This window comes from Cydia splendana, chromosome 19 (assembly GCF_910591565.1).
Source record: "Cydia splendana chromosome 19, ilCydSple1.2, whole genome shotgun sequence".
NCBI classification, from domain to species: domain Eukaryota; kingdom Metazoa; phylum Arthropoda; class Insecta; order Lepidoptera; family Tortricidae; genus Cydia; species Cydia splendana.
This window is the reverse complement of record NC_085978.1, coordinates 7469788-7495495: the sequence shown is the minus strand read 5'-3', so window position 1 is coordinate 7495495 and position 25708 is coordinate 7469788. Positions and strand designations below refer to the sequence as shown.

The window sequence follows — 25708 nt, the reverse complement described above, 5'->3', positions numbered from 1 at the left end:
CTGACCACGCACTCTAACGCCCTGACTATAGAGGCGTGTTCAGATATTTGTGAGGACCTTGGCCGCTCCGATATATCTGATGGCGACTGTACACAGAGAGAAAACAGTGAATGAAAAAGAGTAACGAATGAGTAATGTAGTAGGTATGAAAGGAAAGGACAGTTTTAACTTAAAAGTCACAAATTATTCACGTACTATGATGTGTTGTCTCAAATAAAATTAATTGAAAGTTGTAACTAATGCTATTGTAAGTTGTAATAAGTTTGATTTAATTTAATTAGTTTTGTTTTATACTCTGTATCTTTAGGTAGGTATTTAAATAAAAGTAAACAAAATCTACCCTCAAATGGCTCCTTAAGCCAGTTGAGGGTAGATGAAATCATTACATGATCAAATAATGTAGGTTAAATTCAGGTCCTTCAGTGACTGATCCAGGCGGTTTTGTATTGGTTGGTTAACCAATAAATATTATAACTACCCGAAAATGTACAAATTGTTTGTTTACTTTTTTTTAATACCTAAAGCTACAGACTATAGGCGTCAAGTTAACACATTCACTGCCCCCAACGCACATGTGCGTTCACCGTCATACAAGTTTGTTCCTAGGCCACGCTCCCTGGCAGTGAATGCGTTAACTTATTTACGTAGGTGCCTAAACTCTGAAAAATTTACATTATATTGTGTTACTTATATTAATTTATGTTAATAAATAAACTTACAAATATTTACTTATAGCGTTTTAATACGTAATATCTGGAAGACCGAACTTTGCTCGGAAGACATATAAAAACTCAAAAATGCGCGTTTTTTCCAGAGATAAGATCTAGCTAGATCGATTTATCGCCCCCGAAAACCCCATTCATCGAAATCGTTAGAGCCGTTCCCGAGATCCGCGAAATATATATAAAATAAATAAATAAGTAAATATTATAGGACAATTTTACACAGATCGACCTAGTCCCACAGTAAGCTCAATAAGGCTTGTATTGTGGGTACTGGACGACGATATATATAATATACAGATACGACCAGTCTGGCCTAGTGGGTTAGTGACCCTGCCTATGAAGGCGATGGTCCCGGGTTCGGATCTTGGTAAGGGCATTTATTTGTATGATGATACAGATATTTGTTCCTGAATCATGGTAGTAATCTATGTATTTAAGTATTTATATATTACATATATCGTTGTCTGGGTACCCACAACACAAGCCTTCTTGAGCTTACCGTGGGGCTTAGTCAATTTGTGTAAAAAAATGTCTTATAATATTTATTTTTATTTTTATATTATATACACTTGTATACAAATACTTACCAGGATTCGAGCCCGGGACCTCCTGCTTCGTAGGCAGGGTCACTACCGACTAGGTTAGGAGGCCGTTAAATACCTAAATATTACAAATAAACAAGAATTGCTCGTTTAAAGGTATTATATAGATTAAAGTCATCGCTTGTTTAATAAGTCCTCCATTCAATATAATTCTAGTGACCTCAGCGTATTTCTAGCGACTTCAGTGTAACGCCGAAATAAACTTGACGACCACTTTATAGCGTAAGTCATCAGGGTAAGAATTTATTACTTAAAAAAATCTTTTTGTGGCCCCACACTAGGCAAAGCTTGCCTGTCACGTGGTAGCCGGTTTGCAACGATGCAGAAGAGATTTTTTTAATACCACATCGGTGGCAAATAGCATACGGCCCGTCTGATGGTAAGCAGCCACCGTAGCCTATGGACGCCTGCAACTCCGGAGGTGTTACATGTGCGTTGCCGATCTTTTAAAAACCTGTACACTCCATTTTTGAAGAACCCCATACTGTAGACCCTCGGGAAAGCCTCGGAAGGGAGCTCATTCCACAGCCGGAGCTTCCGCGGAGGAAATTGCTCTTAAATCGCACAGTACGCGACCATTTACGTTCTAGGGTGTGAGGATGAACACCCTGCCGACGGCGAGCGGTGCGGTGATAGAAAGCGGCCGTTGGCATCATGTCAAATAATTCCTCAGAGCACAGCCCATTGTACAAGCGGTAGAAGTAGAACACACACAAGGAGGCAAAGTCTCTCCTTAGACTTAAGAGTTTGGGATCATCATCGACGATTCGTACAGCGCGCCTTTGGACTGAGTCGAAGGGTCCAAGCTGGCATCCAGGTGCTCCTGCCCAAAGGTGACAGCAGTACTCCATATGGTGTCTGATCGATGCTGAATTAAAACAGTGCGACTGCATCACAACAGTAGTGCGTTTGTATCGCCACTGCATCGCTTCTGTCGCGTGTTTCAAATGCATACCGCGATTCGAGAACGTGCGACTGAATCGCTCCAAAACTCGCTGTCTGCGACTTCCCTATAATATAAAATAAATGATAAACTGAAATAAAATAAATGTATTAAGTTAAGACAAACTAACGCAGCGTTCGAACCATGGCTTGGAACCGGTTTTTTTGAAAAAACCCAAAATAGGCCAATATTTTTAATTATTTTATGCTCTTTACGTAGGACTGTATCATGTATTTAGGTAACAACTTAGTATTATTAGATTGTCCCATTAAAAATGAAGTAATAAACTAAAGAACGAAAAAGAACAAAACAATACCGGTATTTTTTGTATGAAGAAATAACCGGTTCCGAGCCTTGGTTCGAACAACACGCGAACGCGAAGCGAAGCGGAGCGGCGCGGGTCAACGAATCCTTTGATAAATGTCGGTATCCACTTGAGAGACTACCTGACGATGAATGCCATTTTGTTAAACCAAACCGTTCTTTTGTTAAACCAAACCGCTAATCACCTGTGCAAAATGAAATGCAATAACAACAAGAGATTCTAAACAGATAACATCTTTACCGCTTGAAGGATAGAGTTAAATTACAATCGGCTCGATTCGGGAAATGAATTAGAGATTCACTAGATATGAAATAGTAAAGATATGTGACGTTCCACGGCAAAGGGTACCTTATGGCGGCTGGCGCCGCGATTCGGGAATGATAAGGGATTCACTAGATATGAAATAGTAAAGATATGTGACGTTCCACAAAAAAAGGTACCTTATGGCGGCTGGCGCTTACGTCGCATAGCGCCGCAATAATATTGGAGCGGCGTTAATTATAGCGCAAGTGCCAACCTCCATAAGGTACCTTTACCGTGGGACGTCACATATTTTTACTATATTGTATCTAGTTAATCTCTAATTCATTTCCCGAATCGCGCCGAATAGCAAGTACTCGATAAATTTGATAATATAACCTTTTGGAAATTAAACATGAAACGTAGACATCTGGGCGACCACGGCTCTAAAGTCCTATGTCCTATAGGTATCGAGTGCCTGCTATTGTCATTCTAACTCTATCTTTTGTTGTTATTGCTTTTTATTTTGCACACGTGATTAGCGGTTTGGTGTAACAAAAGAAAACAATGCTACTCATTGGCAGTTAATATCTCAAGTGGATTCCGACATTTTAAAACCGTACGACTATAACTATGGAAGTGTCCTATGTGGCCGTCCCCGTCCCCGGCGTCGTTACCTATGGAAGTGTCCTATGTGGCCGTCCCCGTCCCCGGCCGCGTCCCGGCCGTTTGCCACTTCCAGATCTGCGTTAAACATTTGTGTGCCAAGGTTGCCGTGTGGTGACCGGCTAAAGAATAGCGCTGAACCTCACATAGAATAAGGGTGTCGTACGAGGCGACTAAGTCCACAAACGAAGCAATAAGCTGTTTCGTCACACGGGAGGCGGACCTCTTAGCATTGGCTTGCAATCCATCTAGGAGAAGGATACTTCAAAATTAGAACCCGGAATGGAGTTACCGTAAGGCGCGAGTAGGGTCCAACCTGAAATAAGCGGCCGATGCCTGCAGCAGACCTGTCTCCACACGTATTGGCTCGCCTTTCTTGTGGGATAAGACAGTGAAGCCGAGAGGGTAATGCAGGTGCTGGGCATCCCTGCGTTTCCTTAATTCCGTCCCAGGCGGTGTAATGTATGTTACACCATAAATCATCTGCAATAGACGCAAAAGCCAAGGTTTGCTAGGTTACCGTAAAATTATAAAACCTTTTGAACTGTGACGCGGTGGGCAAAGTTATGTTAAAGGGCAAAGTTTTATACTCGACTGTCGCACTAACGTTCGTCGAACTTCCGTGCGTGGGCTAATTTGTCGCAGTCGCAGCTGAGTGCTTTTGAAATAACATTTTCATTACTCATGCTCTGAAAGAGGGTCATTGTTGTTCTAAAAGGTGTGCAGAAAATTTAGTTCCAAGTACGATTTTATTTACGATTAGTAATTGAAATTTGGGTATAAATGGATTTGTTATACAATTTCCATTCTGATATTTGACTCTCCATTCCATAAATAACGATACTTTTGCCTAAATTGTTAATTGAAAGTACTTACCCTCCGAAAATACTATAAAAATGTATGCATACTTATTTAAAAAAAAATACTTTCCTCGTATTCCAAATGAAAAGTAGAGTGTTTAACTCGGGTGAAAGGCATCATTTCAGCCTCGGACTATTGGCGCTCTCAGTGCGTTCGAGCGCCAAACTACCTCGGCACACTCGGCAGAAATGAGTGCCTTTCATCCCTTGGTTAAAACAATCTACTATTGTTGCGTTAAAATTCTATCGCACTACCATTCATCGCAGATTATTAGAAGTTCAGGGGGCCGATTTTTGAATTTCGACCACTCGATTTCGAGTATTTCGTTCAGTAATATCTCCACTACTAGGCATTTAAATTCTACTAATAGAATTGAAATCGAGCGGTCAATACCACTAGATTCCAAATTTCGATCGCTCGTATTTCAAAAATTAGCATTTCGCCGTTTTCCACCGATTTTCAAGTGACGAAATCGAGCGATTTAAATTTAAAAATCGGCACCCAGGTGTGGAGCCACGTGAACCGCAGGGGGAGGGGGGCACCTGATTGCTGCGTTAAGTATTAACTTATGATAATATTGATAAAGGAAACTTCGTAAATAAGGAAATAATTTACTATTTAATCGATCTATCATTATGCCATGACGTCACGTGTCACACCAAATGCGTATAAACACGCCTAGTAATCACTTTAGGCATGTTTACTATTTAGAATATATTTAATTGACCGATAATTGTCATCATGAGTAGAGTCTGTTTTATAAGATTGCTATCTTTAATAATTTAATTCACAATAGTTGACACTGAATGCCGAATAAGTAATTAAATAAGAATTGAATGAGTAAAATTAGCAATTTTTATCTTACATTTTACTTTTTGTCGTAATAACGTACCTACTGTATCTGTAAAAACGTCTTTTTACTATGAAGCGGAGACATTTCGCGATAACTCAAAAACGGCAAAACTGATCATATTCGCAATAGTTTTCATTTAATGTCTTTCTTAAGCTCTATTTTCACGATTTTTTTCTTTCTTTTTTTATTTCCGAAAATATCAACTTTATCACTTGAAAAAAAAATTACACTCCCACTTTAGGTGTAGGGTACCTTAGAATTTTTTTTTTAGATTTTATTCTAGGTACGACTTTGTCGGATATCGATTTATATATCCATGCCAAATTACAGCTTTCTAGCACTAACGATCACGGAGCAAAGCCTCGGACAGACAGACGGACAGACGGACATGGCGAAACAATAAGGGACCGTAGCTGACTACGGAATCCTAAAAAGGATAATTAAGAACTTAAATAGTCATTTACTGTACATATGGTCCTATTTTCCCGCACTAGTGCGTAAAACAGCACTTTTCGTGCGTATGTCAAAAGTTTCAAGGGCCATATGAACTGTAAAACGTTGTGCGATACAAGTCCGAATAGGTAGGTAATTCGCAACTCGTGTCGATTTAAAACACTCCCTTCGGTCATGATTTAATTTATCGCCACTCGTTTCGAATTTTCTCTTTTCCGCACTTGTATCGTAAATAACTATTGTTCTACAAGGGGGCAAAGTTGTTGTTTAACCTCTCGAGCTAATATTAATACCCGAGCGAGGCACGAGGGTAGAACAAATTTTGCCACCGAGTGGAACACAAAAATTTTTCACCACACCAACACAAGGAAAATACTAATGCATCGATTTTGTTTGATATTTTACATATCAAACAAAATCAAAGCAAATCGAATTGTTGAAACTGTTGTGAGACATACTAACATAGAATAATTTTACGGTTTAGACTCACTTGTTTTTAGTCACTCGCGCGACATGTTTCGGAGAGCCTAGGTCTCCTTTCTCAAGCACTAACAGTGCGAGCAGCGTTCACGACGGCCGTGTACCGCGTACTGCAGCTCGCCGCGTCGCACGCTGCGCGTGCGCCGAGAAAACAGGTTGGGGGAGGTCTTCCGCTGTTATTGTAGGCGGGCATAGTGGTGTGTTTGGGCTTGGGTCACCTAACACTTGTAGCGATACACAGCACGAACTCACTATGTCCTCTACACTGTCACAACACTCACTGGTATTCTGCTGAAGAAGCACAGGCTTCCATGTCGCGCGAGTGACTAAAAACAAGTGAGTCTAAACCGTAAAATTATTCAATCAAAGCAAATCGATTCAAAGTGAATGTTATGAAATATTTATCTTTCAAAATTATCATTTAAAAGTCAATTCTACCAGTAAACATAAGAAAACAACTCCAAATATGCATTTGATTACTTTGCCTCACATGTGAATAAAATGCAACTTTCTTAATAAGTTTTTTAACTATCAAGAGAGGCTTTACCAGCTGGTGTGATGAAAAGGTAGTTTGTCGATTTCATTACAACACTAGCTTGTTGAAGCGGACGGGGGTGTGTCGGTAAATATGTGGCTATTACTGTTTAAAACAAGTTTTAATGGTTCTTGTTATCTTCACTCTTTTTTAATAAACGTTCCTGAGAACAGGTTAAGAAAACCGGCCAAGTGCGAGTAAGAATCGCGCCACAAGGGTTGCATACCATCAGTAGCATCACATAATTTAAGTACAAAATATGTATGCCGACAGGCACACCGTACTAAGAGATGTCGCTACACCTTATAAAACAAAGTCACCCGCCGCGTCTGTGTTTCTGTGTTTAAGATAAGATAAGAATAGCCTTTATTGACCAAAAAATAAAGTTCATTACATATTTCATTTAAATTAATTCACATTTCATTTATATTAACATTTTTCCTTAATTAATTTTAATAAATATATTTTTGAATGTCATTGCTTTTTATTAATTATTCAGTCTGCCTTCTTGGCATAGGCCTCCTCCAGCTCTCTCCATAGCTCTCTATTCTGTGCTGTCCCAATCCAATTTACTCCCGCATGCTTCTTGATGTCATCCGACCACCTCATTATTGGTCTCCCTTCTCTCCTCTTTCCATCTCTAGGATACCATTCCGCTACCTCTCTATCCCACTTATTTTTACCTTCTCTTGCCATATGTCCAGCCCATTTCCATTTTAACATTTTTACAGTTACTGATATATCCTTAATTTTAGTTTTCTTTCTAATATCTGTCGGTCTTACTTTGTCTTTCCTTTTTACAGATAAGATTGATCTTTCCATGTTGTGTTGGCAAACTTTTAACTTTTGGAGATCTTTTTTTGTTACTGCCCAGGTTTGACATCCGTAAGTCATACATGGTAGAACACACATATCAAATACCTTTGATTTGCAAGACAATGGTAAATCTTGGTTTTTTAGAATGTCTCTCAATGACCAGTAGGCTTTCCATGCGTTAACAGTTCTTTTTTCAATTTCTTTACTCGTCATGTTTGAACCTGTTATAATTTGTCCTAGATATGTGTATTCCTCGACATATTCAATCTCTTTTCCATGGACAAGTATAAGATTTTTGGTGTGGTTTGACATAACCTTGGTCTTCTCTGTGTTCATTGTTAGTCCTACTTCAGCACTTTGCTCAGCGAGTTGCTCTAGCATTTCTTGTAGTGATTGGGCACTTTCCGCAAATAGCACTAGATCGTCCGCAAATCTCAGGTGGCTAAGTTTTTTACCATTTATGTTTATGCCTTGATAATCCCAGTTAAGGTTTCGAAATAGGTGCTCTAGCACGGCTGAGAATAATTTTGGTGAGAGTGGGTCGAGTGGGTTTCTGTGTTTGTTCTCGATAAACTCAAAAACTACTGAACGGATTTTCATGCGATTCTCACCTATCAATAGAGTAATTTTTGAGGAAGGATTAGGTGTATAATTTGTGAAACCGGGGCGGGTCGCTAGTTCTATAATATAAACAACATACTTATATCTCATAAACTAAATATCTAAATGGGGTCCCAGCGCGCATAAGTTGTTCGCAGAAATCGCGAAGCGTCTGGTTGACGTAACTGGTGACCGAAGAGCTGGCGGCTACCTCGCACAACGTATCAGCATTGCGATACAGCGAGGAAATGCCGCCAGCATCCTTGGTACAATGCCTCAAGGGCCTATTTTAGATTTAAGCTAGTTATTAATTTCGTTTAGTAGTACCACTGTATATATATTGTATGTAAATAAAAAAAAAAATATTAAATGAAACTTAAAAGTAAAAAAAAAAAAAATATATCTAAATTTGTATCTACAAGTGTCTCTTATATGGAAGGAAGGCTTGTTTAATTTAATTAAAGTACGCTTCCGCTCCTAAATTACACCACAACATACTGTTTTAGGGAGCTAATAAAAGCGATAGCACTGATTAATTTCGAGTACACCTAATTAGCGCCTGACGCTAGAAAGAACCGCGCGGACAACATGCAGTTAACAAAAGAAAATACATCAAGTGATGAAGTGACCGGCACCTACCATGTTGGAAATTTGGTTTTGGATCATTTCAACACACCAGAAGATCATGTTTGGCAGGTTGTGAACCTAAGAGTTTATTTTTACCTTTGCTAATAATATTTATTTTACTTTGGATACCAAAATATTAAAGGTCATAAAATAAACACAAACCCCGGTATCGAAAAAAGTGTTCATTTTTTTTTCTTTCTTAGGGGGCCCACAGATTAGGGTCTGTGCTGAAAGAGAAGAGTCGTGGAATGTATGGGGCCATTGGGGCCCAATACATTTCACGACTACCAGTTCGCCGGACGATATCAGCCTGTCAGTTGTTTGGAACTGTCACCTTTTGCGATTAACTGACAGGCTGATATCGTCCGGCGAACTGGTAATTTGTGGGCCCCTTAAAATTAGTTTCGCTTTTGGGTGTGTGATTTTTGCCTCTTAAATAAAATAAATATTGCTTTTAGATTGACGCTGGAACTGGCGAAGTTGAGATGAAGTCATCAGTGAAGTCCCGTTCAATACAGTTGGCCAGATGTCTGAGGAACGCGGGTCTGAAGCCTGGCGACGTGGTTGCCGTGTCGGGGGTTAACCACCTTGACGCTCACATTCCCTTTTACGCTGGATACTTAAACGGACTGCCAATAACTGGAATTGACCCTTTCTACGTATATGGTACAACTTTTATTCTATCAGATGATTAGTTTATCTTATTATTTTAAGGTCTTTAGGCAACGGTAGCCAAGACTGAAAATCACATTTGAGTATAACACTTTAAAATCTCGCGTTTTGTACACATATTTAATTACAAATTAAACTTTTTTTTTTTAGGATTTTAAGGTAAAAACAATGAAATGATATCGCATAGACCCGTTTGTGTAATTAAATTAACATTTGAGTAATTATAATAATAGTTCCCGATCGTTAAGTATTAATATTTCTTTTTTATTCACACCTCCAATTCATTTAAGGCCTTTGCAAATAATGAGTAATAAGTACACTAAGTGATAAGTACATACTTATATTTATTTTCCTCTATTTTTGAATTGCATAACTTTTTTTTTTGTTCAACAGAGGAAGTAAAGGTAGTGTTAAATATAACCAAGCCAAAACTGGCTTTTTGCGAGGCGTCCAAGTTGGCCGACTACGAGAGGGCAGCTCGAGACCTCGGGTTGGAAATTAGGATAGTGACATTTGGTGCCAGCGACAGATCTTACGCAGATTTCGTGAAGACGTACGATGATCATGCTCCCGATACCGAATTCAGGTTAGTCTTTTTATTAGTTCCTAAAAACAGTAAAAAGGGGCCCGTCGGACGGTATCGGCCTGTCAGTTAGAACAAAATTTTGACAGATCCGAACAACTGACAGGCCGATACCGTCCGGTGGACGCGCGTAGTGGGCCCCTTAGATTGCCTGTTAGTGCCACCCCACACTAGCGTCTTTTGAGCGTCGGCGTCTATAGAATGACCCGGCGCTATGGAAATTGACGTCGCTGCGCAGTTGCGCCAACGTTGCGTCGAGCAGTAGACGCCTACGCTTGGGAGACGCTAGTGGCCCATATAGTTATTAATTTATATATTATACAGCGTTAAGTTTCAGAACTTGCTTCAAAAAAAAGGAGGAGGTTATCAATTAGGCCGTTTTATATAAAGGCACTTCCAAATTGGTCCCATTTTGGTCAAATCCAGTTCTAATGACGGGATCCATGAGGAATTGAAGGGTAGCCCCTCTAGAAATATATATTTTGGTGCAGTCATAAAATCAAAGTACTCGTATATTTAATGTATATATATATGTAGATAGGTATCTATATTCTTGGGGATTGCCAAATCGATAAGGTACAATCGTAATAAATCGATAAAGCGAAAGTATGCGATAATCCTTAAATAAATCAAAGTTAGATTTCTTGGATTATTTATATGTAGGTACCTATTACAATTTAATAAGAAATATTTATCGTGTGTGTTTTCCCGGAGTCACCCATTTTTAGGCTAACCCTTAAGGGGCCCACTAATTAACAGTCGGCCGGACGGTATCGGCTTGTCAGTTAGAACAAATTTTTGACAGTTCCGAACAACTGACAGGCCGATACCGCTCGGCGGACTGTTATTCAGTTAGTTAGGGTAACTTTTTTTATTCAGTGAGCTCCGTTATAATTTCGTCATGTCCGACTTCTGTCTGTCCGTGGCTTCGCTTCGTGTTCGTTAGTGTTAGAAAACTGCAATTTGGCATGGAAATACATATGTTATCTTATCAATCATGCCGACAAAGTGGTAAAATAAAAAAATATAAATAAATGTTGTGCCTGGACACTAACACAAAAAGAGGAAAGTCAGCTCCTGGTAGCGGAAAGAAAGATCTTTCGTAAGATCCTGGGACCTATCAAGAGAGACAACGGCACGTGGAGGATACGGAAGAACGCCGAAATCGAGGAGTTGGTGGCCGGACCCAATATCATCGGCGAAACGAAATCCCACAGACTTCGCTGGTTCGGTCACCTATTAAGAATGGGAGAGGATCGGGCTGCCAAGAGGGCGTACCTGGGAAGACCGACTGGTAGCCGCCCGGTAGGTCGGCCCAGATACCGCTGGGGAGACAGTGTGGAAGCGGATCTGCGTCAGCTTCAAGCCGATAATTGGCAGGAAACGGCGCAGAATCGGGAAAAGTGGCATGCTCTCGTTTCGGAGGCCAAGATCCTCTTTGGATCGCTGAGCCATATTAGTTAGTTAGTTAGTTAGTTAAATAAATGTTATTACTTTTTAGGGTAAGTTACCTCTCCTACACGAATGGGAATGTCTTTTTCTTTTCCCTTCAACCCCTGGGGATGAGATTTTCTCTTAAACCCTATGGTGTGGGGTGTTGTTGCATAGGTACCTATTTCAAAGGGTCTTCAACGACATTTTTTAAAATAAATTGAACATGTTTGGAAATAACCGCTCCGAAAAAAATAAATATGTATGTAGGTAACTAACAGCAAAGTTGTTTCAGAGTGGCGAGCTTCGACACTCAAAAGGTGTACGCGTGGCTCATCAGCACTAGTGGCACCACTGGCCTGCCCAAGGTCGCGGCCATCAAACACTCCGACGTTATCAAGGCCGTGAAATTAGGCGCACTTGTAAAACAACAGTAAGTAGATGCATTCGCTACCCAACGGTTGTAGTTGTAAGCTTTTCCCATTAAAATGTTTTATCAATTTTATGATTCTTGCTCCGCCACATAGAAAAATAAATTTTGAATATAGATAGGTATAATATTGCTTAACAATTATTTTAGTAAAAGATTAATGGAAAGTGTTGGAGGCCAAGACTCATTTTGGGTCACCGCGCCAAATTAGCAAGTAAGTAAGTAAAAAAATAATACACCCAGTTTTCTACCTTATTTGCTCTGTTGGGTGATGTAAGCTGGATGTAAGGATGAGTGAAATACAAAGGCGTCTTAATTTTCTCTAAATATACAGGAGTTCATTTCGAAATTCGTTTATTGAAACGAACGAAACTTTAGGATCAGATTGCTTGATATTAATTTGCTATAAGGCGACAAGAATATTTTAAAATATTTGGTATACTTTCAGAGAAAGGGTCCCTCTTTTGAACCTGTCAAGCACGCACTGGATAACTTCTTACATATCGACGCTGAGTGTCATCACTAGCGACCAATACAAAGTGCAGACGTCGTCACCTCAGACCATCGAACATATTATTGACATTATTAATAAATATAAGGTAACGTTAAAGCTATTGAATAAGATTTTAAAGTAACCGATTTTAACCCCCATGCAGAAAGGGGGGTGTTATGCACGGTGTTTTTATTGGGTTCCGTTAACTTCGGCGTATGGCTAATTACAATTAAGGAAACCTAATGGCATACTTAGTTAATTTTCGTAAAAAAAATATTTTTTATATTTTTTTATATCATAAAAAATAATGAAATGCTTAGTACTAAATATTTGAACTAACTAAACACTTATCAATATGTAAATATGCCCTAAGGCAAGTGTACACGCTCGTAAGGACCTTAACTATCAGATGTCATTTCATTCATGTCTTCAAAATACTGACTTCTTGGGCTCATTTTACTCAGAATCATTTGTGCATTCATGCCTCATACATGAAAAAATGTGTCTCAAGATTTTCTTTCCAGATCGTAAAATTTATTGTATTTTTTCATACAAAATTTTGGGATACATTTTTTCATGTACCTATGAGGCGTGAATGTACATTGATTCTGAGTAAAATGAGCCCAAGAAGTCAATATTTTGATGACATGAATGAAATGTACATTTTTTTTTTGGAAAACGCTCAAATAAATAAAATACCGTTTTTTTAGCCTGCCATGACCAATTCAACCCCACTGCTGTTCGTCAACATTTTGAAACACGAGAAATACTGCGACCTTACGTGCTTTAAGAGAATCGTCATCGTCGGCTTCCATATGAACCCTGAAATTTTTAAGCAGCTTAAGGTGAGTGCAGAAATGTTCCTGAAACCTGAAACTTCTATGAAATTATGACGTTTATTTAACACCTGCACCGTCTGGGCTATCAATCACTGCCAACTTATCTTGGTCTGACTATACTATATCCCTACTAATATTGTCAGCTGACAATGACTATTCATAAAAACCATTCACCAAAAAAATGACTATTCATTTTTCTGGTCCACAAATTTCAGAACATTAAATTAAAATCAGAATCGGGATCCTAGGCGTAAGTTGCCATATTATTTTTAGGGTTCCGTACCCAAAGGGTAAAACGGGACCCTATTACTAAGACTTCGCTGACCGTCCGTCCGTCCGTCCGTCCGTCCGTCCGTCTGTCACCAGGCTGTATCTCACGAACCGTGATAGCTAGACAGTTGAAATTTTCACAGATGATGTATTTCTGTTGCCGCTATAACAACAAATACTAAAAACAGAATAAAATAAAGATTTAAATGGGGCTCCCATTCAACAAACGTGATTTTTGACCAAAGTTAAGCAACGTCGGGAGTGGTCAGTATTTGGATGGGTGACCGTTTTTTGTTTTTGCTTTTTCTTTGTTTTTTTTTTGCATTATGGTACGGAACCCTTCGTGCGCGAGTCCGACTCGCACTTGCCCGGTTTTTTTTTAATATACGCCATACTGTGATGCACTGTCGGCTAATCTTATTGGAAGCTCGGTAAAAAAAGTGAGTCTCAAAAAATTAAACCCCATTCTTCTTCTTATTCTTCTATTCATCATCTTATTGTAAAAGTTTTGGTTTACCTATAGATTTTAGTTTTTTCAATATATTTTAGTTATATCAAATTTTGAAATCGGAAGTCTGCCACTGGACACCCTGTATCTTACGTTGATGATTGATGATTTAATTGAATCGTCATTGATTTCGATTTTATTATTTAACTATATCATAGGCTATGCCTGCTAATGCCCATTAAGTATGATAAGTTAATACTTATCATACATATTAATGAATAACAAATAAGATAAAATCATGGAAGATTATAAACTATTACGTTATCAGTTTATCAGAAATCAAATTAGCCTCGTAAAAAACGTGATTTTTACAGATTGAGTATTATACTGAACTATCGGATGTACTTATCCAAGTTTGCATTAACAATATGATCAACTTTAAATAAATATGACACAAGTTTTAACTAAAAACAATATGAATGCTTTAAGATTAAAATAAAATCATAGTTAAATCTAATCTAAATAACTTAAATCTAACAAAATAAAGTAAAAATACCGACCTATGAAATCTCCCAGGTCCATCCCCTACGGAAGGGTGTCCATGAAGCTAGCTGATGTATTCTCTCGCTGGATCACAATGCCTATTTATAAAATAACGGTGACAGCTGGCAACTACAGTTGCCAAAAGAATGTGAGTGGATATGGGATCACTTCGGTCTTGCAAATCGGTTATTTTTCCTCATACCGTTCTTTGATGTGCCGAATACCGTTTAAATAAGACGTTGGGCAGTATCATAGGTCATCGTAGTATTTGTTAACAGACAGACGACGGACAAGTAAGGATAGTGGGGTAAGAGAAACAACTCTGGGGCAAGAGAAACACTTGTAGGGATAGAAGGACATTTAGAGATACTTAAAGATAGGTATTAAAAACGAAATTAAATGATAATACAAAAAATAAAACTAATTCACAAGTAAAATCAACTTAAAAATACTAAAATAAATACTTAGGTACGTAGAAGAAATTTCGTCATACGGTTTCTATTGCCCCGAGCAAAATAAACTATGCTTCTCTTACCCCACCTGACCTTAAAGGGGCCCACTGATTAACAGTCCGCCGGACGGTATCGGCCTGTCAGTTAGAACAAAATTTTGACAGTTCCGAACAACTGACAGGCCGATACCGTCCGGCGGACTGTTAATCAGTGGGCCCCTTAATGTTTATTTTTGGTCGGGCTGCCAACCTGCTTTCCCGGTAACGTGCCTGAAGAAATATTTATAAAACTCGTAATTGGACAACAAACCAAAGCCTTACTTCCTCTTGTTCCATGAGATAATGCTATAAATTTTATTTTAAGGCAAGGATGCGACCTGACAGCGTCATATGGAACCTCTTTGCACAAACCGAGTGTGTGGGCTCCATTTTGATGCCAGCACCTCACGGCCCTCCCGGCAACTGCGGCCAAGAGTTGCCGTCGGCGGTACCAGTACAAGTAAGCCATTTACTGTATTACTTAGTATAGCTCATGGTCTAATAAAACATGGTCTTCTATTCCCAGAGTGACACGCGCCTACGTCACAATAACATTGCCACTTTATTTCAACATAATATGTTACATGGGTACTTACATTATACCTATGGTTAATAAGTTAAAATATTTCTTTATAATTTATAATTTTCATTTATACGTATTTTATCTTAAATTTTACAATAACACGTAATTTTTAATTATTTGTTAGCAATATCTTCCGATTCACGAAAGAAATTTCAGACGTTCGAGTAATTCTGTTTACATTACTGGCAACACAGGATAGCGCTGTCACATTTGACAATTCGGATCTAGATAACTTCATGCCCTGACCGTCATCCTTGTCGAACGCGTGTTAATTGTTATTTCCTTCTCGCTCAGTGTCAGCAGTCGCAGTGTTTTCCAAACTTTTCACGTCGTAAGCTTGGTAATTAATGTGTAACTGTGAATTAGTTTTTCAAACGTTTGTCTTGTATAGATAAATAAAGTTTAATTTAATACATTAAATTTGTTTTATTTTACTATGTTTCTACATGAATAACTTAAAATTAATGCCGTTAAAATAATTTTCACCGTTGGTTAAAATTCTCCCACATTTTAAAGTTTGAGAACCTGTAAACAGCATGATGACGTAGGCCCGTGTCAGTTAGGTCATACGCGAATCTCGGAATAGAGTACCAGGCGGAGTATATTATTATACCATGGTATAGCTAACTCAGTATAGCTATTTACTGTAAGCTTGTACTTTTCAGTGAATGTGTTAATAGATCGCTCCGAAATAAGACCTCACTTTGATATTTGATAGTTTTGTATTTACTGATGTCATTGTTTATTATAATTATGCTTTATTAAGGAAGCAGTAACAAATAAGCTTTTGTATTCATTTGATATACAATTAACACACACAGTACCTACCTTGTGCTACCTAGGTATTTTATTTATAATATTCTGAACTTCTGAAAAGTTTTAGTTTTTTATCAGAAAATTATTCGTACGTAGCAAAGACATATGTAACTTCGCATAAGACGAATAAAGTCTAAGAAAAAAACGTGCCTCGGAATTCAAGCAAAAGTCATTCTCGAATAGATGCCGCACACACCTTTAGCCTATCCTCGGCTAGATGGCGTGACGACACCGTTTCATATTTAACAATTTTAACACATAGATATCAGTGAATGAACATGGATCAAAATGATATAAAAATAATAAAATCATTTATCCATAGATATACATTTTTTGATAATTTTATGCGATTTCATTTTGAGTTTTAGTAGTGTGTCGATTAGATATGAGCGCCGATAGGCATTTAGCCGGCGGCGGCGCGCCGGTCAAAATCGGTCGGCGGCGGCGGCGAATCAGCGGCGTGGCCTTGAAACACCTTTGATTAATGAAAAAAGAATTTAACCCAAAATTTTACCGAAAAGACATGTTTTTGCTGTAAGAAAGTTATAAAATAAGTGCATTTTTCGATTTCAAGCAAAATTTATTGAATAAAGGTACGAAAAAAGTTTTATATAGTATAAACGGTATCGCGCGGCATCAGAGGCGGTCTGAATCTTGGCGAGGCCCTAGCCGGAAGATCTTTGCGAGGCCCTTATCTTTAGTGCTAAGTAAAAAGTAGCGGATTGACTGTATCAGGGAAACGTCTGGTCGACATTTCAAAGAGCCGAAGTGAGGAAAATCAAGCCCCGTCATTAATCAATATCGACCCAACAAACCGATTTATGTCAAAAAGTGAGGCCCAAGGCCGAGCTCCACCTAACACCGAAGACCTGATTCCGACGCCTTCCCATGCGAGGCCAGAGGCTGAGCTGCAGGTAAGCAAGCATACAGCTTAGAATCGAACGCCAAGTGTGAACTTGGCTGACGGCCGAATGCCCGGAGCGCCGATTACAGCGAGCTTCTGTGCGAGGCCGAAGGCCAAGCTGCAAGAGAGCAGAGCTTGGAATTGAACTATTGGTCCAGTGTAAGCAAGTCCGAAGGCCGATAAAGACCGAGGCCATAGTGTTAAGGACCTGGAGCTTTCCTGCAGGTGCATTCGTGCGAGGCCAAAGGCCGTGCTGCAGTGGAGCTAAGATCGGAGAAGAACCAATGATAAAGCATTTTAAAAGCGAGCCCGAAAGTTAGGCTCCAAACAGGGCCGAAAACTTGGAGGTTCAGTCTTACTTCTGTGCGAGCGATGCGAGGCAATAGATTGGGTTAAGAGAGAGCAAAGTTTGAAATTAGAACAAGGGCCAAGCTTAAATGAGACCCGATTCTGTTTCTGACGCCCTTCCGTACGTAGCCAACGCCCGGACCTTTGGGCGTGAAAACGCTTAATATCTGAAATGAACCCCTTTTTACACCGTTTAAAGACATTCAAACCATGCTTGCAATGATTGAATTCGCGGTGAATTACGGATGAGCTAGCCAGCTGGCAAAATTAGTCATTCCATTGCTCTAACACTAGTAGCGTGGTTACGAAACAGAAAAGTTTGATTTACCATCAATATTTTTGAATTATATGGACCTAAAAATACCTTTTGAATGTCTATAAGCTATTCAGACTGGCGCCGTTAAAGATCTAAACTAGATAAAATATATATTATCTGATTCTGAAAGTAGTAGTATCTATCAAGGTCACGCCGATGCCACGCCGATAGCGCAGCGTCGGAGGCGGCGGCGCGACAATTTTGTCGGCGGCGGCGGCGCGCCGGCGCGGCGCTCATATCTAGTGTCGATAGATGGCAGTAAATTTACAGTGACTACAAAATTTACAATGACAGGACCCCTCTATACCATCTATTCTTTTTGCTTATAAGTTTATTTCAGCTAAGCAACTACATCTTACCTACTCAAGTTATCAAAATACAAAGTATAGTTGGCTAGAAATGTCACTTTGTTAGGTCGATAACGTATTTGATATAAATTATTTCTTGCTTCACCCTTTTGAGCATAATGCTAAGTTAATTAGTGTTATGGTTGATAATCTGTCGTAGATCCTTTATTGATACAAATACTGTATTTGCAGTTGGTGGATCCTAAAACTGGTGAAGTTATCACTGAGCCAAATAGGATGGGAGAGCTGTGTACCAAGGGGCCGAAGTTAACGGTAAGTACGCTCTTAATCGAAATAAAGGAATGGACACCATTTACAGGATTTATAATCCAAACATACAAATATTCTCATATTTGTTAAAATATAAAATTGTTTTCGGTTAGCTATAGGGCTATAGGAATTGATTAGGTACCATGCAATTTACGCCATCTACCTAAATTGGGTAAACTTTCTTGCTTAGTCGCAACATACTCTCTCCTAATAGTACTAGCGGTTGACCAAAATCAGCTGCAAATGGTGTTAAAGGTATGAAAATCGGCACGATTAATCTTTAGGCCATTTGAATTAATTTGACCCGTAGCACCAAAAAAAAAACAAACGGAAAGGAGTTATGACGTCATCTTTTTTTTGTACGGAAAATAAAATAAGAATTGTTCAGAAACCTATCGTGTGTGGTATTAAATGAAAGGGCATTTTGAGCCGGTTCTAAAAATATATCACATTATTATATTTCCGTCACTTGCATTCAATTAAAATGAAAATAATTTTCAAAACATAACAAGTTTGGGCTCCTCCAGATACGAAACCGTTGAATTATTTTTTGTAAAATATACCTCAAGTAATACCCAATATCCTCATATCTAACCCCAAGAAATTAATTTCGAAAATATTTAGTTTTAGTATTTTTTTTATTTTTTTTATTAATACAAATTGTGATCTATCAATCTATCAATGAAACGGCCTCCTAGCCTAGTCGATAGTGACCCTGCCTATGAAGCAGGAGGTCCCAGGTTCGAATCCTGGTAAGGGCATTTATTTGTGTATTCATCATCATCATCACACAAATAAATGCTCTTACCAGAGCTTGTATATATGTGTATATGGGTGGCGGGGCCTCAACGGGTGATCATCGCGAATTTGGCGCGTGTTAGAAATATGACCGTTTCCCAAAAAAAAATCTATGAATGATATATACAAACTATATATCACTGAATTCAGCATAAAATGGGTTATTTCATTGTATACCAATGAATTCTATTATATTTATGTGAATTATGCTAGACTTGTTCTAATCTCATATTACCAATTTTTTCTACTTTCATGTAAAAATACGTATAATTACGAAATAAAACAATTGATTGTAGAAAAAGCAGTCTTTATGACAAAACAATACATTTAACACGATTCACACAGTTTATTTCACTTTTTATCAGTGCGTATTCCGTTTGAATGTTCGCGGCTCGACGACGGTCGGCGCGTAATGGGCGAAGTGGGGCAGGAACATCACGTCATTTCTAACAAACTTTGTTTTACGCGGGAATTCGACCATTAGGGAATACCATCCTTGTTTATTGACGAATGCATCTTGCAAGAGTGAGCAAGCAAGGCATAGTTTTAACGGTTTTATTTTAGGCGCGAAATGCAGCGTCGCACAGAGGCCTCGAGACGGTCTCTGCCAATTACGGGCTTGTTATGACCGAACCTTCTCGCGGCCTCTGCCACGCCGAGGCATATTAAAAAAAATGGCCGCGCCATTTCTCCTACCGTTCAACCGGAGGTGCTGCCACCCGAAGGGATATAACAATGTGATATATTTTTAGAACCGGCTCAAAATGCCCTTTCATTTAATACCACACACGATAGGTTTCTGAACAAAAATTTGTTTATTTTCCATACAAAAAAAAGATGACGTCATAACTCCTTTCCGTTTGTTTTTTTTTGGTGCTACGGGTCAAATTGATTCAAATGGCCTAAAGATTAACCGTGCCGATTTTCATACCTTTAACACCATTTGCAGCTGATTCCCGAATTTCAGGTTGTACCGCTATCGCTATAAAGGATAGCAGAATCCTTTCTTCTCACATCTGGTAGTGGGGAAAGCGTCGAAATCGAGCGGGTTAGCACTCCAGTTAATGTGCGGACTTCGTAGACTTGTGTCACGTTGTCTTGCCCAGGGTGTTTCTGTACAACTCTACCTCTACCTATTTACGATTAATTATCAGGATCCAACCTTTCCTACAACAAAGTTTCCTACTAAAATGACCTATAATAATATTTTGGTAGCTAACCAAATTAATTAATTTTAGGAAAATTTTTGGTCTTTTCACTACCAAAAATTTCCCTAACAAAAATTTAATTAATGTACTTACTAACATGTAGCTGTAATGATATGATACTAACAATATTGTATGGAATTTTTTTTTTTAATATTCTGAAATAAAGATATTTTATTTTTATTTTTATTTATTTATTTTAAAAATAATTGAGAACCAGCTACCCATGAGCTCCATCATCCGGCACATGGAGATGGTCGAAAAAGCTACAGCAAAAATAAACTAAAGTAAGCTAAAGTAGGTTGTTGACGGATCTTTCCTAAGGGTGTAATTGCACAAAAGATCTCTATGGGTCGAAGTGTATCCGCAAGGGCCATCGAAAACCATAAGTTTTATTTTGAGAATTAAATTATTTTGTCAAATGGGACCACAATATTAAAGTGATAAATGAATTTCATAGGAATACTTCAACAACCCTGAAGCTACAGCGGCCGCGTTCACTCCCGACGGCTGGTACAAGACCGGAGACCTACTGTACAGGGACGAAGAAGGATTCTTCTTCTACGTGGAGCGAATGAGCAGCTCGTTCAGATATCGCAACTATTTCGTAAGCCTAATTATTTATTATTCACTTCTGGACCAATGTAATTACTCTAATCTGCACCATAGTGCACAGCCAGGTCCAGGTGGTGTTAGGGTGCTAGCAACAAAATATAAAACGTCTTTCTGTTGCGTCCTTCTTTTACTATCATGTTTCTTTTTATTTCGTTTTAGGAATACTTATGAATCGGGATGGTTACATATATTACAATTAATTGCTTCCTAAACTAAAATCTTTTCATATTATTTATTATTTTAACATCACGTATTTATACTCCTCTAAGGAGCTTAATAAGGCGTTTTGGTAATTGTTGCTAGTGAAAGTTTAGTCGATATTTTTTTTAAATCGTCTCCGTTTTTAGGAGCTGACTCACATTTCGAGTTAATAACATAACACTTAGATATTAAACATGTCGTCTCCAGATCACACCTTTCGAGCTGGAGCTATTGATCCAGGAGCACCCAGGCGTGCTGGATGTGTGCGTGGTGGGCGTGCCGCACCCTGAGGACGGCAAGCAGGCGCTCGCGTGTGTCCAGACACGCCCCGGGTTCACTCTCACAGAGCAGGATGTTAAAGATTTCGTTGCTGGTAAGTATCAGTTTTACAATCATGCAGGAATATTGTGAGTTTTTGTAATTTAGAGGGAGGTAATTATTGTCTAGCCAGGCGTGGCGTTTAGTTTTGCTTCGGAAAGAAGCAAACTTGAGAATTCCATCAGCAAAGAGAATAGAGGTTTTAATGTTTCTTATAGTTGTCAGACATCCGTTTTAGTAGGCAGTGGACGTGGCGCACTTAGGGAATTTACATGTTAGTACTCTACTGACAACGGGAATCTAATCTTTAAATTAGCCATTGAATATCTATACTTTGTTTGATTAAAAAGTTAATTATTTCATTTCACTTCACAGGTAAATTATCAGACCCAAAACACCTACATGGCGGCGTCATTTTCGTGGAAGACTTCCCCAGAACAGTCGCTGGTAAAATAGCACGAGGAAAAGTTTACGATTTCGTGCTTGAAGTCCGAAAAGCAGTTTCCGAGTACCCCTGCTCCGGGAATACGAAGAAGTTAATCAGCTCCTTTCAGCGCCTTTTCACCACGAGCAACGACAGAACTGTTTCAACGGGGAGACACTGATTGTCTTGTAAATAGATTATATTTAATTTTTTAAGGCTCGGCCGCCAACTTCAAATTCCTACATATATGTGGATGGTGCACTGACGTGCCCTAATGCGCTCGAGTATTTAGCAAGAAGATAGTGTACATGAGCCACCTAAGGGCGCACCAGAGAGTGGATCAGCTACACTCTAATAACGCAAATTAAAAATTGCCTACTCCAGAGCTAAAGTCGCTGTGGCTGAAATCGGTCAGGAGCATCATTATCATCACTCATTAAATTAATCAGATCATTCGAAACGTGAAAGCTGTCCTCGTGATAAAGGCTTCAAAATAAAGCCAAAGATTGTAATCTATATTATCTATAACGTCATTAGATATAATTCTTGTGATAAGATATGGTTAAGCTGGATGGAAATTTGTTTTTTAAGAAAGTCACTCTAGCGTTGCTTTAAAGCAGCGTATTATTAACTACCTCCATTTTCTGGAATTATTACGTTTTCGATAGTGTGTATTAAGGGTGTAAGGCTGTCTAGGGGCCTAGACTTTGTATCTTTAGGTATTGAAACAAAAGTAAACAAATAATTTGTACATTTTCGGGTAGTTATAACATTTATTGGTTAACCAACCAAATACAAAACCACCTGGATCTGTCACTGAACGACCTGCCTTTAACCTACATTATTTGATCATGTAATGTTTTCATCTACCCTCAACTGGCTTAAGGAGCCATTTGAGGGTAGATTTGGTTTACTTTTATTTAAATAAGTACCTAAAAATACAGACTATAATATAGTTAAAATGACAATCGTTGATGTTAATGGACGATATTGCCCCTACCCCCTAGCTTTATTCTTATATATTTTGATAAGTCATCATCATCATCATCATCATATCACGACCATTTTGACGACCGGTCTGGCCTAGTGGGAAGTGACCCTGCCTATGAAGCCGATGGTCCCGGGTTCGAATCCTAGTAAGTCATGGGAGTCATGGTTGTTTTCTATGTATTTAAGTATTTATATATTATATATATCGTTGTCTGAGTACCCACAACACAAGCCTTCTTGAGCTTACCGTGGGGCTTGGTCAATTTGTGTATAAATGTCCTATAATATTTATTTATTTATTATTTATTTATATCAGCCAGAGGACGTCCACTGCTGGACATAGGCCTCCCCCAAAGAGTGCCACAATGACCGGTCTTGCGCCACCCGCATCCAGCGGACTCCCGCGACCTTTACCAGGTCGTCAGTCCACCTTGTGGGGGGTCTACCCACGTTGCGCCTGTTGTTTTGATAAGTATATTATGAATATTATGATATAAATTGATACGACACAAAAGTTGATAATATTGATATTATTAGATAATAGAGACAAATTACGAAGCAAACATACATTAAATCCATGGTATAATAATATACTCCGCCTGGTACTCCATTCCCGTCTTTTCTAGGTCACCTAACTGACACAAGCCTACGTCATCATGCGACAGCGCTATATGATAATATGCGATAGCGCTATATATAGCGGCCATGTTATTGTGACGTAGGCCTGTGTCACTCTGGGAACAGAAGACCATGTTTTATTAGACTATGCATTAAATCATTGTCCATTTGTCAGTCAATTGGTCGCGTAAGTTTCATAGGTAAAAAATTAGCAAATGCCTCTTGCATGTGTATTCGGAAGGTAACTATTTGTAATCCAAAAACATGCCTTTTAATTTAATTACTTGACTTTGGTTACTATTTCTGTTTATTTTTCATGCAAAATAAATTGTAATAGGAGATGATAAATTAAACTTTGCAAAACTAAAAGAGGCTGTAGCAAAGTCAATACATATAGGTTTAGTTTAATATTTGTTTATTTAAACTGTAATAACCCACCTAGATATATTGTATTTTCTCAATGTAAGTTATCATAATATAGAGGTTATTTTTTTAGTCTTTAAATAAGCTTATCATGTGATATAATATATACGAGTATTATGTCAATTGATGGAATAAATATAATTATGTGAACTTGTGTTTTTTTTCCACAAATAAATAAGTTCTGTAAACCCGTCACTATGCTAGGCCCCCATTGCTACCAAAGATAGTTAAATATAGGTATTTCTATTACGTTGCAGCACTTGCAGCTTACTCTAAACGTCTCACACTTGGCCGAATTTTCAGTCTTTACATGACGAGTATACTCATTAAATCGATGATGGAATGATAATTCAACCATGGGGTTTCCAAGATAGCCAATTTTATCTACTCTATCTAATCCACCACACACCTCATTAAGCTCATAGCTCATCACTAATTTTATTGATTATTATTCATTATACTGTTGTCAGTTGCCAACAAGCTTGATTAGAATCTACATCAACTTATCACGATAGGTAATTGTGATTAGGAAGGTAAAAATTATTAAAATAATTTTCCTCTTCTTCCTTCAAATAACCTTTATGTAACCTCTAGTTAGGATAGGTACGGACGTGACAGCGTGATAACGACAGTGTCGTGTTCTATCGCGTGGTGTTAAAACGTGACACGTATTTTATCACTTGGATAAAGCCATCCATAATACGCCAGTAGCAGAGATGGCACCTCATTTGGGCTATAACCGCGAAAATCGAAGTTCGCAAATTGCGGGCATTTTTCTCTGTCAGTGTTATTGCGCCTTCATTGGAGTAACAGAGAAAGATCCCCGCAATTTGCGAATTTCAGTTTTCGCGGTAGCCCCTCTCTGTACAGTGTAACCATTACCAGTTTGGCACTGACATAAACTCTATCGAGAACGTAACTTACTTTCTATGCATCTCGCTCGTACTCGCATATTAGTGCGAGCGAGATTTATAGAAAACAAATTATAGTAAGTATAGTATAGTTTTGATTTGTACACTGTCACTGACTCATGGTACGCGTCAGATGAGTCAGATCGTCAATACTTTTACCTATATGGCAGTTGTTTGACAATGTGGGCTATAACACAAGATGACAAGATGTTTTAAAAAGCCTATATGCGTACGCCAGAAGATTATACTATCATCATCATCATATATATAAAATTGAAAAACCAGAACGGGATAAAAAACGAGCGAAGAAGAGAGATGGCGCCTTACAAATTTCTAAAAAAGTTTTTGACACGTATTTCGAATACAACGCACGTATGATAAGAAAAAACTGTTTAAATCTATTATCTACATATGAGAATAAAACTAGAGCATAAAAACTATCGCTTTCGATGCGTATTTAATTTACAATAAGTAAAAGAAATTTTCATAAGTATCTTGATTTTACGATGATCGCCCATTTTCGGCAACTCTCGGTTGTTTTCGTTTGGCGGTGCTACAGACTAGACCAAATTATCCGTAAGTTAAAGTAACCTAAATTATGTTTGTCACGTTGGTATACAGGTATTTCTGAGTTTTTTTACACGAAGTAAAATAAAAAGTGCTGCCAACCTCAACCTTAGTTCATAGCCCATACGA

The 25708-nt window shown here is 38.4% G+C and overlaps 1 protein-coding gene and 1 long non-coding RNA gene across 2 annotated transcripts in view; one reads left to right on the top strand and one right to left on the bottom strand.

Annotated features, from left to right (window-relative positions):
• LOC134800291 (uncharacterized) overlaps positions 1–22994 on the bottom strand; it is a 167497-nt gene extending 144503 nt beyond the window's left edge. Inside the window, exon 1 of the long non-coding RNA XR_010145524.1 lies at positions 22777–22994. This is a non-coding gene — a long non-coding RNA (uncharacterized LOC134800291). The remainder of the gene's footprint in view (positions 1–22776) is intronic.
• Positions 9163–22025, top strand: LOC134800322 (luciferin 4-monooxygenase-like). Its single transcript, XM_063772822.1, has 10 exons — positions 9163–9392; positions 9792–9984; positions 11708–11845; positions 12291–12441; positions 13046–13180; positions 15251–15385; positions 18432–18512; positions 20973–21119; positions 21536–21735; positions 22022–22025. The coding sequence occupies exons 1-10, from the start codon at positions 9212–9214 to the stop codon at positions 22023–22025; spliced, it is 1365 nt and encodes a 454-aa protein (XP_063628892.1). The 5' UTR covers positions 9163–9211.
• Positions 22995–25708: the final 2714 nt, after the last annotated feature.

What these genes read in the sequence shown, in the direction of transcription:
- LOC134800322 (XM_063772822.1), top strand. Translation starts at nt 9,212, where the DNA reads ATGAAGTCATCAGTGAAGTCCCGTTCAATACAGTTGGCCAGATGTCTG. An exon ending in GGCGCACTTGTAAAACAACA is followed by an intron (nt 11,846 to 12,290) that starts GTAAGTAGATGC and finishes GTATACTTTCAG; the next exon opens with AGAAAGGGTCCCTCTTTTGA. An exon ending in TCAGATATCGCAACTATTTC is followed by an intron (nt 21,120 to 21,535) that starts GTAAGCCTAATT and finishes TGTCGTCTCCAG; the next exon opens with ATCACACCTTTCGAGCTGGA.